Raw genomic sequence first — 17404 nt, 5'->3', positions numbered from 1 at the left:
CAAGGTTTGCACCATTGTGATCGATGGTGGGAGTTGTGAGAACATCGTATCTCATGACATGGTGAACAAGCTCTATCGGATTGCATGGTTTAAGAAGGGTAATGAGGTAAAAGTTACTATATGTTTAGTTTCATTTTCTATGGGTAAGAATTACCATGATCAAGTTTGGCGTGATGTTGTCCCTATGGATGTGTCTCACATACTCTTAGGAAGGCCATGGCAATATGATAAAAATGTTACCCATGATGGTTGTAAAAATACATATACCTTTCGAATGGAAAAAGTGGAGATTGTTCTTTTGCCTAGTAAGGAGGAAAAGACACCCAAATCTTTACAAGAGGAGGGTAGTAATTTTCTCACTTCATCAATGTTTGCAAGAGAAAGTGAGAGTAGTTGTGTCATTTACATGCTAGTAGCGAAAGATTTGGGAATATCCTTTAATGTGCCTAGGGAGTTAGAACCTCTCTTGGAGGAATTTAAGGATGTCACACCCGATGAGTTGCCCAATGCACTCCCTCCTTTAAGAGACATTCAACATCAAATTGATTTGATTCCCGGTTATAATCTTCCCAACAAGGCTCACTACCGTATAAGTCCTAAAGAGCATGAAGAGTTGAATAAGCAAGTCATGGAGTTGTTGAAGAAAGGTTACATCAAAGAAAGCATGAGTCTTTGTGCGGTACCGGCATTACTTACTCCAAAGAAAGATGGAACATGGCGTATGTGTGTGGATAGTCGTGCCATAAACCGGATCACTATCAAATACCGGTTTCCCATTCCAAAAATTGATGATATGTTTGACATGCTTGCCGGTGTAAAGGTATTTTCCAAGATTGATCTTAGAAGCGGCTACCATCAAATTCGAATCAAGCCGGGTGATGAGTGGATGACCGCTTTCAAGACATGTGAAGGCTTGTATGAGTGGCTTGTTATGCCATTTGGTCTCTCCAATGCTCCAAGTACCTTCATGCGGGTAATGAATCAAGTCCTTTGCCCTTTCATTGGAAAATTTGTTGTTGTTTATTTTGATGACATTCTTATTTATAGTCATGATAAAAGTGAGTATGTAGAACATTTGAAGGTTATTCTAACCACTTTGAGAGGTGAAAAACTCTATGTAAACCTCAAAAAGTGTTCTTTCATGACAACTAGCCTAGCTTTCCTAAGCTTTGTTTTTGACTTCAACAGGGATTAGAGTGGATGATGAGAAGATCAAAGTTGTCCAAGAATAGTCTACTCCAAAGAGCTTGTAAGAAGTGAGGAGTTTCCATGGATTGGCCTCATTTTATCGCCGATTCATAAGAAATTTCAGCACCATATCAGCCCCTTTGACGGATTGCATGAAGAAAGATGGGTTCAGGTGGACTATGGAGGCCAAAAAGAGTTTTCAACTTATAAAGGGCAAGTTGTCTAGTGCTCCTGTGCTTGCTTTGCTGGACTTTGAGAAGATGTTCGAGGTTGATTGTGATGCCTCTCATGTGGGCATTGGCGGAGTACTTAGCCAAGAAGGTCATCCCATTGCCTTCTTTAGTGAAAAACTCAATGAAGCAAAGAAGAAGTACTCTTCCTATGATTGGGAATTTTATGCCATTGTTCAAGCACTTCGGCATTGGCAATCATATCTTGTTCAAAGGGAGTTTGTTTTGAATTCCTATCATGAAGCTCTCAAGCACATCAACAATCAAGGAAGCCTAAATCGAAGACATGCAAAGTGGGTTTCTTTCTTACAAGAATATACTTTTGTGTTAAAGCATAAGAGCGGAAAGTGCAATCAAGCGGCGGATGCTCTTAGTAGAAGAGTGGCTCTTCTTAATTCCGTGAGTGTGCAACTTGAAAGGGTTGATACCATTAGAGACATGTATGCAAATGATGAAGACTTTGGTGAAATTTAGAAGCTTTGCAAATTTAGAAGCTTTGCAAAGAAGGGAAGCATGCAGTTATCTTCTTCAAGATGATTTTCTCTTTAAGGGGAATCGCTTATGCATTCCAAAATGCTCCCTTAGAGAGTATGTTATAAAAGAACTACATTCGGGAGGTTTGGGAGGACATTTTGGAAGAGACAAAACTATTTTGCTAGTGAAAGAAAAGTATTTTTGGCCTACCATTTACCGAGATGCGATGCGTTATGTGAAGAGATGCCGAATATGCCAAACATGCAAGGGACAAACTCAAAACACCGGTACCTACACCCCACTTTCACTTCCTAATGCTCCATGTGAAGATGTTAGTATGGATTTTGTGGTTGGCTTGCCGAGAACTCAAAAAGGTAATGATTCCATCTTCGTAGTTGTTGATCGCTTCTCTAAAATGGTCCATTTCATTCCTTGCAAGAAGACTATGGATGCTTCTTATGTTGCTAATCTTTATTTCAATGAGGTAGTTAAGCATCATGGTGTTCCGAAGTCCAATCGTTTCGGATAGGGATACTAAGTTCCTTAGTCATTTTTGGAGATGCTTATGGAAAAGAATTGGTACTCTTTTGCTCTATAGTAGCGCCTATCACCCTCAAACCGATGGACAAACCAAGGTGGTGAATCGAACTTTGGGAAACTTGCTTAGGAGTTTGGCGGCAGAGAGGCCCAAGCAATGGGATATGGTGCTCCCTCAAGCGGAGTTTTCGTATAATTATGTTGTGAATCGTTCTACTGGTAAGAGCCCATTTGAAGTGATTTATGGAAAAACTCCAAAACACTATCTTGATCTTGCACCCATTCCCGATCCATCATTGTCTAACAAGAAGGCGGAAGATTTTGCTACTACCATGACAAAGATTCATGAAGAAGTGAAGAAGAATCTTGAAGAAAATACCGAGAGGTACAAGCAAGCGGCCAATACTCATCGCCGAATCAAAATCTTCAATGAAGGTGATCTTGTGTGGGTTTATTTGAAGAAGGAACGATTTCCAGCCAGATCCTATAACAAGTTCAAGGAGAAGAAGATTGGTCCATGTCAAATTCTCAAGAAAATCAACGACAACGCATACAAGATTGAGCTCCCTCTAAATATCAATACTCATCCAACTTTCAATGTCAAAGACTTGACAACTTATCATGGAGAGCTTGATGAGAACTCGTGGGCGAGTTCTTTCTCACCCGGAGATAATGATGCAATGCCAACATGGCAGCCATGTCATGCCTAGGTGGTTTTGGTGGAGTTCCAAGGTGTAGTCCCTCATTAATGTTGCTGGCCCGTTTTGAACCTGATTTTTTTAGCTTCTAAATGGAAGAATTATGGAAAGTGATAAACTACAAAGTTGTAGGTCTCTTTGACATCTTTCCAACAAGCATTTGTGCTTGAAAATTGGATAAGAGGGTAGAAAGTTATGACAGTTTTGGTGGATTGTGTCGGTGGGTTCCCAAAACAGTCAAAGTTGATGAGTTCCAATGCAATTAATGTTATGTTAGTCCCTAAGCTAGCTAGTGGAGGATCTTGAACGAATTTGCTTTGGTTTTCTTTTATTTAAAGAGTTAGAAACCATCTTTAGAGGGGATTTTGGATGTTGATAAACTTATGTAATTGATGGAATATCAATTAGGTTGAGCTTTGCTCCCATTTTCTTCTTCTTCTCTTGTTGTGTTCTTGAGTTGTAATTTTCTTCTTCTTCCCTCTTAAGCACCCGCATTATATCTTGATTGTAATGTCCTTTTCTTTTTTAATACACCGATAGGGGTCCTGCCCAACCCAGCTTACCTATCAAAAGAAAAACTTATACGCAGAAAGTCTCTTTTGCGATCAATGGTAAAAGGCAATTTTCGAAAAGGGCCATGTGAGTAAGATCAGTCGACGGTTGATGTTGTAGAACATCATGAGGGGACCCACATTGTCTGAGTCCCTAACCTGGACGGACATCCTATGTATACAAATAAAGGACTACAAAAATCAACGGTTCTAAAATCGATGCACCACTTCCTCGCATTGTATAGCAAGGGCCCTGTTTGGTTACCAAAAAAGTGGAAGACGGCTCGGCATGTCTCAGAATATGAAATGAGAGATGTTGTTTGGTTGCCAAATTTGAGCTCAAATTCCATTTGACTCCAAGACATGGAGGGGACATCATTATTAGCTTTTTTCCCTAGGTGGCGCCTACGAGGCGGACTTGTCCTCTCTACTAATCTTCCAATGGAAAAACTCCATTTTGGTGGATTTTAGAAGGGAGAAGAGTAGAATATGTCTTGTCTTGTGTAATTATTACATTTTTCTCTCTTTCTCTCTCATCTACTATTTATTTTGGTAATCACACCCCTACATTTTCCACATGGTTTGAGGCCCAACCAAACACACTGCTTGAGGATAAATTCACCCCCTTTAATGTTTTTCTTTGCCTTTAAAACTTATAGGATAACGTTAAGAGAGGTGGGGGGGGGGGGGGGGGGGGTTGATTTTATAAGTCAGATGGGGGTACAATATCATTTCCCTCGTTATCATTCACAAATCACAACCTTGGATTAATTTCTCCACATGTGTTTTATCTATAACCAAGCAAAGAGTTTAAGTGTGGGTATAGTAGCTGTTCAGCTTCAAACTACCTACGTGATTCAAAAGCATTTTAAGTATACTTAAGCAAAAGTTCGCCCAATTACTTGAAGGATTATCATTAATAATGTCATTAGTGGAAGCAACACAATGAGGCATATCACCTAATATATCAATACCGCCGCACATGAGATTTAGGTTTTATGATGCCACCAATACAACAAAGTATCTTTCCGCATGCAACGATTAACAGCATTACCATAGATCCATTTTGATTAAGAAACAACATTACAACGAACATATTAGGATGAAAAGGTAAACAATTGAAAAGGGAAATGATATCAGCACACCAATGTTTTGATATTTACGCTCAAATTTCTTGTCTTTTAGTATTTAAAGGGCTGTAAAAGGGTTATTACAGTTCCCAAAAAGCTATCACAAGCCCTTTATATACTAAAAGAGAAGAAACTTGAGCGAAAGATCCAAACATTGGAGAGCTGATATCATTCCCCATTGAAAATTACAGAAGCTATCTTAGCTTGAAATTCTCTTGCTAAGCATATGTCAATTTTTTTGGGCGATGGAGAGGGGGGTTTCGTTTCCAGTCAAAAGTAGCCTTCATTAACAGTTCTAATCTAGCATATGTCAATGTCTATTTTTTTGGGTGATGGAGAGCGGGGTTCATTTCCAGTCAAAAGTATCAACAGTTCTAATGTTGAGTATTTCGAATTTCATGGGCCCCACCTGGCACATAAAATGTGCATATGGACTCAGATATGCAAGCAATCAGATGATCCTAAACATTGGATCATGACTTCCAAATGACAACAGTCTTTAACATTTTGAAGGAAAACACCTGAAAGTGATTCTTCTTAATCAAATCGTTTAAGCTTTCGGAGTAACTGGTAGTTTCACATGGTATCAGAGCAAATGCGTGAGTTAAAACCACCTTGATAGCAAAATCCTCATGCAATGGCCAAACCTAGAAGAAGGGCCACACGTGAGGGGGAGGGTTAAAGTATAAAAGATTAAATAAAACCTTCTCCAACAGCTTAAGCTTTTAGAGTAAACTGGTAGTTAACATGGTATCAGAGCAAAAGGTCTCGAGTTCAAACCTCACAGATAGCAAAAATCCACATCACGTTCGGGCGAGTGTTAAAGTATAAAAGATAAATAACGCCTTCTCCAACAGCTTAAGCTTTTAGAGAAGTTGGAAAGTTAACAAATCATGTTTAGCATCCATGAAGGCAATTCTACACGAACATATGCTTTTGCAGCTCAAATTAATGACCCAGATACAAGTACCCTGTACTCAGAACATGTCAAAGCTGGTGAGGCTAAGAGACGATCAAGGGCACGAAGCTTCGTAACATTTTCCTAAAACACATTATTCTTGGCTCTTCTTGAAGTAAAATGGGCTATCTCACAGTCCTTGTACTAAGCCACGCAGCCTAACTACATCAAAGCTACATTCTTTAAGAGGCCAGCTGGTTTGGTTAGGGCTGGCAATTTCACCCGAAAAGCGGGGATCCGCCCCGCCCCGCCCCGTTTGGGGAGGGGATTCCCCGATTTGAGAGGGGAAGGGTAAGGGGATTTTAAAAATTTCCCGGTGCGGGGAGGGGAAGGGGAAGGGGAAGGGGATGGAGTTGTCCCCTCCCCGACCCGCCCCGCCCCGCCTCGCCCCGTTAATCAATGCCATTTTTTGTATATTTTTAAGTGTTTTTTTTTTAGGAAAACTACTAGAAACTCTGTGGATCGGCTACCAGATTCCCCCAAACATAGACTTAGCTTGTCTTTTCCTTTTAATTAGCTTCTGAGAGCATTTTGGGAACTATAATAACCTTTTGACAGATGTTGAAATAATAAAGACAGCTGAGTGAGTGAGTGTATGCAATTATCAAAAAATCGTAGTGCCAACATCGGTAGCCAAAATAAATTGCATTTTATTATTAAAAGTATGGTATGGCCCGCACCATACGATGATCCAAACCATCCATTAGATGGGGCACACCCTAAATAGGTTGTGCCCCAAAATCATTTCCATAGGTTGATCTTAACCCTCTGATCTATAGAGGAATAGGATCATTCAGTACCTCTACAGATCGGAGGGTTAGGATCAACCTAAGGAAATGATTTTTTGGGCGCAACCTATTTAGGGTGTGCACCATCTAATGGACGGTTTGGATCATCCTATGGTGCGGGCCATACCTTACTTTTAATAAAGTCAGGAGTGCGATCATCAGAATACAGTAGTGCTCATAACATTTCCCAAAATTAATGATCCAAAATGGGGTTTGGATGTTGGGTACTCTAAGTGGCAGGCTATGATACCACTTGATCTAAAATTGAAGTTGGATCGAATCCAATTAGCAATGTGCGGAAATCCCATCATCCAACAACAGCTACTGTCGGTCCAATGGGTCCATCCATCCATCGTCCACACACAAATACCGAATATGGATCTGCCCTCTCTTATTAAATCTTCAAGTAAAAAAACACTGCAAACAAGTGAAATCTGGACGTTCGTTGCTGCCCAGCATTTCAATCAATATAAAAAGAAGAGAAGACAAACTCCTTATACCAATCTCTTGCTAATTTAATTAACAGCTAGCCTATCGATTGTTAGTTTATAACATTTTTATATATTGAAATTGCATCAAGTTGATTAGGGATACCCAGCATTAGTGTATCAATGACTAAAGAGGAGGTGATGTTGGGGCGGGGCGGGGATTTTGTCCCCGAAGGATGCGGGGAGGGGAAGGGGATTAGATATTCCCCGCGGGGAGGGGAGGGGAGGGGGATTCCCCACCATCCCCGCAGAGGGGAGGGGAAGGGGAAGGGGCAAATTCCCCGCAGAGGGGAAGGGGTAGGGGACCCCAACATCCGGCCCCGACCCGCCCCGTTGCCAGCCCTAGGTTTGGTAGCTCACTCTAGCTACCACGCTTATTAGGGTCCTCCAAAACAATATTTCCACCCCCTCTCTCCAATTTCCATCTCTATAGAACCCCTTCCCCCTTCTCCTCAAACCCACCATCCATCCTCTCTCTCTCTCTCTCTCTCTCTCTCTCTGTTATTGCCATGAAACCAATAGGGAAGACCTTGTTTGTTATGACACTAACCATGGCTCTACTGATTGTTTGCACCAATGCAACTATTGAGGAGGAGGAGGAGGAAGAAATAACCCCTTTAACCAATACCCTTGGCTTACCTAAAAAGGACCCAAATTCCTTCTCGTGCAAGAAGGACCCGAGCATTTGCCTTGAACCAGGAAGCCCAGGGCCATATTGTTGCAAGAAGCATTGTGTGGATGTTATGACGGACTCTCGTAATTGTGGGAAGTGCAAGAACAAGTGTAAGAAGCACAAAGAGAAATGTTGCAAGGGCTACTGTGTGCCTGCTAGTGTTTTCAGTGCAATTGCTTCCTCTTGAGGGAATTGATGCCTTTCTTCATTGCATAAAAAATAAAGGCTGCCCAGGTTTAGTCTTATACTGTAAACTCCATCTAGCTAGTTTGGTACCTGCAATGTAGGCAATTTAATTTGTAGTTTTTAAGTCTCTCTTTTTATTTGCAGTTTTTTTTGGGAAATGATTTCAGCACGTCACTCTTTCTATAAGATGCGCCAAAGCATCTTATTGTTTAGTATTAAGAGGGCTTGTAAAAGCTTTTTGAGAACTGTAATATTGTTCTGGCAGCTCTTTAAATACTGCAAGACAAGAAGTGTCACGCATCTTATAAAATCTTATAAAAACATAGCAGCGTTGATATCATTTCCCTTTTTTTTACTTGTAGTTTTTAAGTCTCTTTTTTGTTTGCAGTTTTCAATATCTGTCTCCCCCCCCCCCCCCCCCCCCGAGTGATTCAGGATACTTGGGCGTTTTCGGGCTTTTGGGCTAACTAAAGATAACTCTCAATTAAGAGTCCAAGATTGACAAGGGTCTTAGTCTCCGTAGTGGTGCAATTTGGTTCGTGTTGTATCGGGTTGAGGCCAACCCTCAACCCGAGATAGAATTCCTCCAACCCTAACCTGCCCAACCCAAGCCTCGGGTTGAGGATGGTCAACCCTAACCCACCCGTTTCTATCTATAAACACTAACCCAATCCATATAAGCCAAAATCGGGTAGGGTTGGGTTGGGTTTGGGTTCACCTACGGCCATATAGGAAAATACAAGAAAAAACATAACCCAAAGAAAATCAAGATAAAATTAGAGGATGGAGGTCGGGTCCGAGTAGAGTAGGGTTGGATTGCCAAGGCCTCAACCCTACCCCAACCCGAAATTAAATCAAGTTGGATTTTCCCAATCCTAACCCAACTCAATACGAAGAAATGCCAACCCAACCCGTGCCAAAATCGGGTTGAACCCGTCGGGTTCGGGTTGAGCCTAACCCGAGTTGCACCCGTAAGTCTCCATGGGGAACAAACCCTAATTTCTATTCTTATATTAAGCGGTTGCTTAATAAGAGCAACACACATTATGAGTCTTAGGGTTCTCTTGGTGGTCCTTGATCTACCAAGGAAAAACTAGAGATTTCACTGATCTAAGCATAATGACTTATTTAAATTGGAGGACCTCTTTAGTGATACGGTAACAATTCGATTTCGGTTTGGTTGCCAAAATTGTAGAAGAAATATAGGAGATTGGTGGAATGGACAAACGCCATTTCATGTTTGGTTGCCAATATTGCATTCAAGTTCCATTTGACTCCTAGACAGGTTCTCGACATCATGTGGCACTAATGTCCCCTCTCCTCATCTCCCAACCAAATTCTACCAAAAAGACAAGTTTTTGGTTGAAGAATGGGAAAAAGATTTGTCTTTTCTCTCCTTCTCTCTCTTCCCTATCTCTTCACTCTCTTTTTTGGTAATGACACCCCTACTTTTTCCACTACTCTTCGATAGAACTGCCATGCAACTAAACACTACTCACCGTTAGGGGCAGTGGACAGCAGCAATAGAGGAGGCGGAACGGGCAGTGGCTAGTGTTTCCCTCTCTTTTGTTGTTGTTTTGTTGCTGCTACGAATCAGAGAGAGCTGATGCCATTTTCACATATTCGGAGGTCCAATGGAGAAAAGAGAGAGTGATGCAACCCAAATCCTATGAGCTGATTTGTTTCTATTTTCCTGCATATCATTTATGCTAAATTTATTTCCATTTTCTTTCATGCCAATTATGATAGATTTATTTCTATTTCCATGCATGACCAAATAAGGAATTTGTCCATTCCATGCATAGCTAAATAAGGTCATTTAGGATTGAGTTTACTTTTTATATTTAGGTTGCCTTTAATATGAAGGTGGCAATTTTAGATGTTCCTTTTTGCTTGTATGGGATTCCATTTTTAGAATTCCTCCTAATCTATAGAAGGAGATGGATGAGACATGTAATGGGACTTTGATTATTGAATGAAATTTGCCTTTGGCTTTTGAGAGCTTTTGGTTGCTTGGATTAGCACCTGCAGGAGTATTTTTTAGTTTCGCTCTGAGAAACTCGACTTCGACGGGATTGAAGTAAATCACATCCCCTTCGACGGTGATCGAAGTAATATATTCCCTATGACGGTGTTCGAAGGGACCTTTTTCATTTATTTTATCAATCTTGCATCCGCTGCTGCGCCACGAAGAGTGTCCAGATTTTTGGACTACATCAGTTGGTATCAAAGCTGACTCCTTCCTTGGGTTGAAGAAAAAGTTTGGTAGCGAAGTTTGCGTGGATTCGTGATGGCTAATTATCTTCGATCACTTCAAGGAAGAGTTGCCGAATGCCAAGATTGAAAGGTAACATCACATTTGAGATCATTTTATTATTATTTAGAGGAAGAAATCATAAATTGGGAGTCACTACCAATCATAAATTGGGAGTCACCACCAATTTATGATGAATATTCAGAGGATGGATATTTAATCTTTCCTAAAAGTTCTAATGGTGATTTATTGATGTTTGATGGTGACAAAGTGACCAACAATTCACTGGAAAAGGTAATCGATGAGTCTTATGGTATCCAAAAAGAAGCAACAAAAAAGATTAGATTGGATATCTCATTTGGTGAACCTATGAAGATTGAAGAGATATGTGAATGGAAAGATTGTGCATTGATTTCTTTATCAGTTTATCTTGACCCATTTTTATTAGATCTTATATTGAAGCCTACAACAGTTACTCATGGCTTCAAGCTCATTGAAGATCAAGAAAGAATATAGTTTTATCTTGGGAATTATATAATGTGGTTGGGTAAATTTCAGTTAATGATCTTTCTTCGTTACTTCAAAACTAGATGACGAGTATTTTTAAACTATGGAAGAATGATGGAGGCGAAGACCACTGTTGTTTGAAAGATTCAAATCCGAGGACGGATTTTCTCCAACCCGGGGAGACTGATGCAACCCAAATCCTACGGGCTGATTTGTTTCTATTTTCCTGCATATCATTTAGGCTAGATTTATTTCCATTTTCTTTCATGCCAATTAGGATAGATTTGTTTCTATTTTCATGCATGACCAAATAAGGAATTTGTCCATTTCATGCATAGCTAAATAAGGTCATTTAGGATTGAGTTTACTTTTTATATTTAGGTTGCCTTTAATATGAAGGTGACAATTTTAGATGTTCCTTTTCGCTTGTATGAGATTCCATTTTTAGAATTCCTCCTAATCTATAAAAGGAGATGGATGAGACATTTAATGGGACTTTAAGTATTAAATGAAATTTGCCTTTGGCTTTTGAGTTCTTTTGAGAACTTTTGGTTGCTTGGATTAGCACCTGCAGGAGTATTTTCTAGTTTCGCTCTGAGAAACTCGACTTCGACGGGATTGAAGTAAATCACATCCCCTTCGACGGTGATCGAAGTAATATATTCCCTACGACGGTGTTCGAAGTGACCTTTTTTTCATTTATTTTATCGATCTTGCATCTGTTGCTGCTCCACGAAGAGCGTCCAGATTTTTGGACTGCATCAGAGAGAGAGAGAGAGAGAGAGAGAGAGAGAGAGAGAGGAACAAGAAAAGAGGTGGAGAAGAAATAGAGAAGTTGAGAGTTTCTCTCTCTCTCTCTCTCTCTCTCTCTCTCTCTCTCTCTCACACACACACACACACACACACACACACACACACGCACAATATATTATATACTTAAAAAACTAGAGTTACATGTGATATAACAAGAATGCCCCTAACCGTATACTTTAATTACAGCACTTGTTAAACATCAACAAGAAATGGAGTCCTAACTCTATGCTTGCCATTAGCCCAAGTAATGGACCCAAATTGACTATGATTCACAAAAGAAAATGAAGAATTGAACGAAAAGATCACCTAATAGCTCAACTTCTTACTGTTCTTTGTGAATTGAAGCTGCTCAGGTATCACCTTCACACCAAACCCCGGTGGAGATTTTACAGTTGTAATGTAAGTTGTCTCATCATCTGCACCAACATTGGTAACTGTCCTATTCACTACCTGGCTGTTCATTCCATCATAGTATGAGATGGTAATCGATGGGTAATTGAGATCCGAGATCAAATCCAAACTAGATTCATAGTTCTTGGGGCAATCAAAGTATCGAACAATAGCTGAGATTTGTCTGATCTCGTCCGCTGGTAATCCATAATAGCAGAGAAAGAGTAAGTAGTCGAATGGTTCTGTTTCATAGACTAGCCCATGGAGCCTGAATCTTCTGTAAGCCGGTCTCGTTCATTGTTTGTTCGAGTTGCTGTTTGATCATGGGGTAACAAACACTTACTAATATTAGTAACAAAGTTGTGACGTTGTGTTGTGTTACTCTGATTAATTTTTTCAAATGGAGTTGTCATAATCGCTGAACTGATAGCGGAAGGGCTCCATGTAGGGTGCCTAGATTTGACTAAGGCAGCAACGGCCGAAACATGGGAACACGCCATAGAAGTTCCAGAAAGTAAATTGAACTGAGAGGGCTTATGGCCTGAAGGAACTTTTGATGAATCTTTTTCTAGTATAAATTCTGCTAGAATGTTGATGCCAGGTGCAACAACATCTGGCTGAGAAATTTGAATTTGAAACCATTGATTACCATCATGTTAATTTGCATAGACATGGAGTATTTACAACCCAAAAAAGTAATTAGAAATTTGCCTTGAGAAGGTTTGTGTAGGTGGGACCTCTGGATGAGAAGTAGGCCACCGCCGGTGAGGGTCGTATTTCGTCACCGTGATTGTTGGCAGAACTGTTGCAACTGGATTTCTTTGGACATGTTCATAGTTCATAAGCATGAAGTCGGTTGGGAGAACTAAAATTTGTATAAGTCTGAGATTACTTATACAACTAATCTATAATGTATCCTTTCTTCATTTTAGTTATGAGATTAATGTTGGATATTTTTAAAATATTTTATTTTTAAAATAGAATATGTGGTTTTTCAAAGAGAAGCTTCTTTTATGTGAAATGGTATTTCCAATCAAAAGACACATGTAGTCAAATGTTGCTGTTTTTAAAATGAAAGGGTACTTTCATCTGAAGGGGTGCCTTCCTATCCTTCCATCTTCTATAAAACGAAGGGTTGGGGTCTCATTTTAAACAGTCTTTCTCTTTTACTCTTCTCTATTTCTTGTTTTTTCAAGGGCATACTGGTTGCTTTGAACTTGGGGTGAAACCCTTGTTCTTAGTGTAGGCATTGTATCCTTGGGACATATTTCCATGGTAGCCACATACATAAGTGGGGAAATTAAAGTCTTTAAGAGAAAGCTTTGGCTCGCCTTGCCTACTTCTCTTTCTCTCATGTTCTCTTTCTTTGATCTATATACAGTTTCGTTCATCCACCATACCATTTTATCCCAACAATTAATGCAATAAGGTGGAGACCCATCAATACAAATGAAACTGGTTACTTGCCTGGTGGAGTTGATGTATGAATGGATCTCATCTGCTGCCTCTGAAGAGATTACAGTCATTGGAAAATCAACATAATTAGAAGCAACAAATCTTTGTAAATCGTCGACCAAAACCATCCAATTCCTCATGAGCTCTTCACTTCTTCCATCTTCTCCTTCTTGGAATGGGTGTCGTCCGAATGTTCGCAAAGAACAATCTTCCCCTTGATCTCATCTCCATCCAATGTATCAGGGAAGCAGTTTCTGTTCAATTCAAGTGAAACAAATGAGGAAACCACCATGAGAAAGGTCAGATAAAGAAGATGTAAAGTAAAACCCAGTAGAGGAAACATTGCATGACCAATTACCGTGCTTCGCCGTCGTAGGTACTCGAATTATATTTTGCTGATCCAGAGTTTATCAATGGATAAACGGGGTACTGTCCAAGATTAGAGAAATTTATAGCTTCACCCTGTACATCAAAAGGAAAACCCAAATGAGAACAAGCAGATCTATCAAAAACAAGGTGATAAAGGTCTGTAGTGTCATAAAAAACAACAACTAGACTCTATATCTTAAACCAACTTAAAACATGTCTTTTTGTTAAAACAACTAATTACTCTAAAATCTTAAGCTCTTGAGTTGGTGCTATTTAATCATTTATATTTCAACGCTTTTGAGTTGAAACAACTTGAAATATCCACATCTGTGGAAAGAAAACAGAATTGAAATTACCTTGACCAAGATATTGTTCCCGCCCAACACAATATCAGATTCAAAATCTCGATCAATGGTTGTTGCGCCAACTGTTAAAATCCAAGGAGCTGTATTCACAACCGTTGCCAACTCCGGCCCTTCATTTCCCGCCAAACAGACCACTGTGATCCCCCTCTCAACAGCATGGAATGCTCCAATAGCAATTGGGTCACTGACATAATCTTGGTTCATGTATGAGGAACTACCAAGAGACACCGAAAGCACATCAACACCATCAGCTATTGCATCATCAAACGCGGCCAGAACTGTAGAACCATGACACCCATATAATGTGCAAACTCTGTAGATTGCGAGCCTTGATGTTGGAGACCCACCCTTGGCTGTCCCCCCAGCAAGGCCATAGTAAGATGCACCGGGCATGAAGCTGCCTGCGGCAGTGGAGGCAGTGTGTGTGGCATCCCGAGCAGAAGTTGAGGAATCGTAGTATCTTACGCCGATCAGCTTCCTGTTGAGAGAAGATAGAATTCTATGAGGGAGTAGTGTTGGATTTTTGTGGGTAATGTTGAATCAGTTAATCTTTTGCTGATTCTATGATCATTTTCTCATCTGAAATCTAGCAGATTTTGTCATCGATATGTTCTTCGAATTCATCCGCATTTTAGATTAATCTAATTTCAACGTTCACATTATAGTGGTAAGACTCAGTGTACCTCGCTCATGGGACCCGCAGGTGAGAACTCATCTTGATTGGCTTAGTGAGTCATGATTTTCTCTGAACTTGATGTTTTAAGCAATGAGAAAAGAAATTTGAAAATTTAGTCAACTCTCTAGAGACATGATTCTTCTGAGTGTAAATATCAGTTACCCTTTCAAAAATACATGTTAGTGCAAAATAAGAACTAAGAACTATTAGTTGGGTTTCTATTAATTCAAATTTTTACTATTTCAAGAAGAAAAAAAACACTATTAGATGGGTTCCTATTTTCCTCACCTGTTACAGTTGGAAGCACTGAAATCTTGTCCTTCCATGCACACACCCTTCCACCTAGCTGGAATAGGACCCATTCCACAATCATTAAAGCTCTCAGATTCAGGCCACACGCGTGAATCCATCATTACATAAAGAATGACAGAACAATATCATCAATCAAGAACAAGAAAGAGTAACTTCCTATAGGCAAATCATATCACTGTCCGATCAACGGTCAAATAGTGACCAGAAGTGGGAGCCACTTCCTAAAACAAAGATCATGTTCACTTGTATTGCAATTTTGATATATGTGAATCATTCACCATCCGATAAACGATCATGATCTCTCGGTGACAAGAAGTGGGACCCACTTTCTAAAACAATAAGTGGGACCCACTATCAAGAATAGCCTTAACTGAAATTCTGCTATTAGAGGAAAAAATAGCTTTCCAACCTTTGTAACACTGAAGCTAGTAGTTGAACATGATCTTCACTCCTAGTAGAAGAAGCTGCACCCATGTACACAAACATTTCTCTCCCCCTCATTCCCTCCTTCAATTTGAAGCAGAAAAAGGAGAAAAAAGATAGAAAAAAGAGTGTAAGAGATTGAAAAAAGCCCTTCATCTTCTTCAATAGTTGATAAAAACACCCTTTCAACTTGCAGAAGATAGAGACCTTTTCTAGAATTGTTTAAGGGTTAGCCTTGGGCTCAGTGGCTAAACCGTCACCCAATCGCTATTTATAGAGAGATATTGTAAAATTTCAATTATCTTCATGTATATTTTTTATTGCCACCCTCCATAAATAAAGGAACAGCTCTCGTAACAGAAGAGCATGAGAAGTGGAAGAGTCTTGAGAGAAATGGTTTAATAAAAGACTAAGTCTGTTTATCTGGTATGTAAGAAAAGAAGAGAGAGATACGGGTTAGTTTCAAAGAGGGATATTTTTTTTTTAAAAAAAAATGGAGAGACGGATGGTTGGGGCCTTGAGGGTTCTCATGAAAGAGGAATGATATAATATTTTCATTGAATACTATGAGAGATCACAAGTGTTATAAAATCAAATATATGTGCACTTTGAGAAGCTAGTGGAAACTGACATTAGATTTCATTGATAATTATATCCTATGATTCCAATCCCACTCTTATGTTATCATCATTCTAGAGAGAGAGACATATATATATATATATATATATATATATATATATATACACACACACACACACTAGTAAAAAACCCCGTGCGATGCACGGGCCGACAAAGAACTGTACGGACCACATCATAGGTTGATCCAAACCGTCCATGTCATGGAACACAACAGAAATAGGTTGTGCCCGTAAAATTATTTCCATAGGCTGATCCTAGCCCTCCAATCTATAGAGGTTTCCATAATTGTTGTTCCTCTGAAGGTGCCCACAATTCATCAATATTTGTAAAGGTGTTCGGAAGTCGTAATGTTATGTAATCTGTTCACAAAAATTTGTAGTATTATGTAACATATACACCCAATTGGTATTTTTGCAAAGAAAAAACGTGGCTTTGTACATTTTTTTTATTACAAAAGCATAAAGGAGGGGGGTAGGATTGAAATTATGTGGCTTTAATGGGTGCCTTTGTTAAAAAGCATAAATAGGGGGGTAGGATGGAAAATATGTGGGTTGAATGGGTGCCTTTGTTAAAAAAAGTCAAAAAAGTGATGTGTAATTCTTATAGAATTTTGGGAGAAATTCAAATAATTCTCTCATTTTCTCTTCTGCTATATAGAATATAATAATATATACTAGTAAAAAACCCAGTGCGAGCCGACAAAGAACTGTACGGACTAAATCATAGGTTGATCCAAATCGTTCATGTGATGGAACACAACAGAAATAGGATGTGCCTGTAAAATCATTTCCATAGGCTGATCCTAGCCCTCCAATCTATAGAGGTTTCTATAATATGTTGTACCTCTTAAGGTGCCCGGAATTCGTCAATATTTTGAAAGACATCCTGAATCCTTAGTATTATGTAATATGTTCACAAAAATCTGTAGTATTATGTAAGATATGTACCCAATCTGTAATTTTGCAAAGAAAAAACGTCTCTATGTTGACTTTGTCCACTTTTTGTTATTACAAAAGCATAAAGGAAGGGGTTACGATTGAAATTATGTGGCTTTAATGGGTGCCTTTGTTAAAAAGCATAAAGGAGGCGTAGGATTGAAAATATGTGGGTTGAATGGGTGCCTTTGTAAAAAAAAATCAAAAAAAGTGATGTGTAATTCTATTAGAATTTTGGGAGAAATTCAAATAATTCTCTCATTTTCTCTTCTGCTATATAGTATATAGATATAATATATATAGGGCGATGATATTTTCACTCCCCTGCAGTACACATTCGCTCCCCTCATCAACATTTTTTGACG

The 17404-nt window shown here is 39.4% G+C and overlaps 1 protein-coding gene and 1 pseudogene across 2 annotated transcripts; one reads left to right on the top strand and one right to left on the bottom strand.

Annotated features, from left to right (window-relative positions):
• The first annotated feature begins 58 nt into the window (after positions 1-58).
• On the top strand, positions 59-837 carry LOC143885949 (uncharacterized). Its single transcript, XM_077389978.1, has 2 exons — positions 59-719; positions 821-837. The coding sequence occupies exons 1-2, from the start codon at positions 59-61 to the stop codon at positions 835-837; spliced, it is 678 nt and encodes a 225-aa protein (XP_077246093.1).
• Positions 838-11667: 10830 nt separating this feature from the next.
• LOC143885948 (CO(2)-response secreted protease-like) lies at positions 11668-15533 on the bottom strand (annotated as a pseudogene). Its single transcript, XR_013253663.1, has 7 exons — positions 15019-15533; positions 14046-14532; positions 13679-13782; positions 13333-13574; positions 12577-12684; positions 12274-12482; positions 11668-12183 (listed from the first exon to the last, which is right to left on the bottom strand). The product of XR_013253663.1 is annotated as a CO(2)-response secreted protease-like (transcript).
• Between the last annotated feature and the right edge of the window lie 1871 nt (positions 15534-17404).

Source organism: Tasmannia lanceolata, unplaced genomic scaffold (assembly GCF_043159265.1).
Source record: "Tasmannia lanceolata isolate RefF3 unplaced genomic scaffold, GAP_Taslan_0.1 ptg000011l, whole genome shotgun sequence".
Classification (NCBI taxonomy): Eukaryota; Viridiplantae; Streptophyta; class Magnoliopsida; order Canellales; family Winteraceae; genus Tasmannia; species Tasmannia lanceolata.
The sequence above is the reverse complement of the archived record's forward strand: the minus strand, read 5'-3'. Positions and strand labels throughout refer to the sequence as shown.

Coding starts and splice junctions, on each gene's coding strand:
- LOC143885949 (XM_077389978.1), top strand. CDS start 59: ATGGTGAACAAGCTCTATCGGATTGCATGGTTTAAGAAGGGTAATGAG.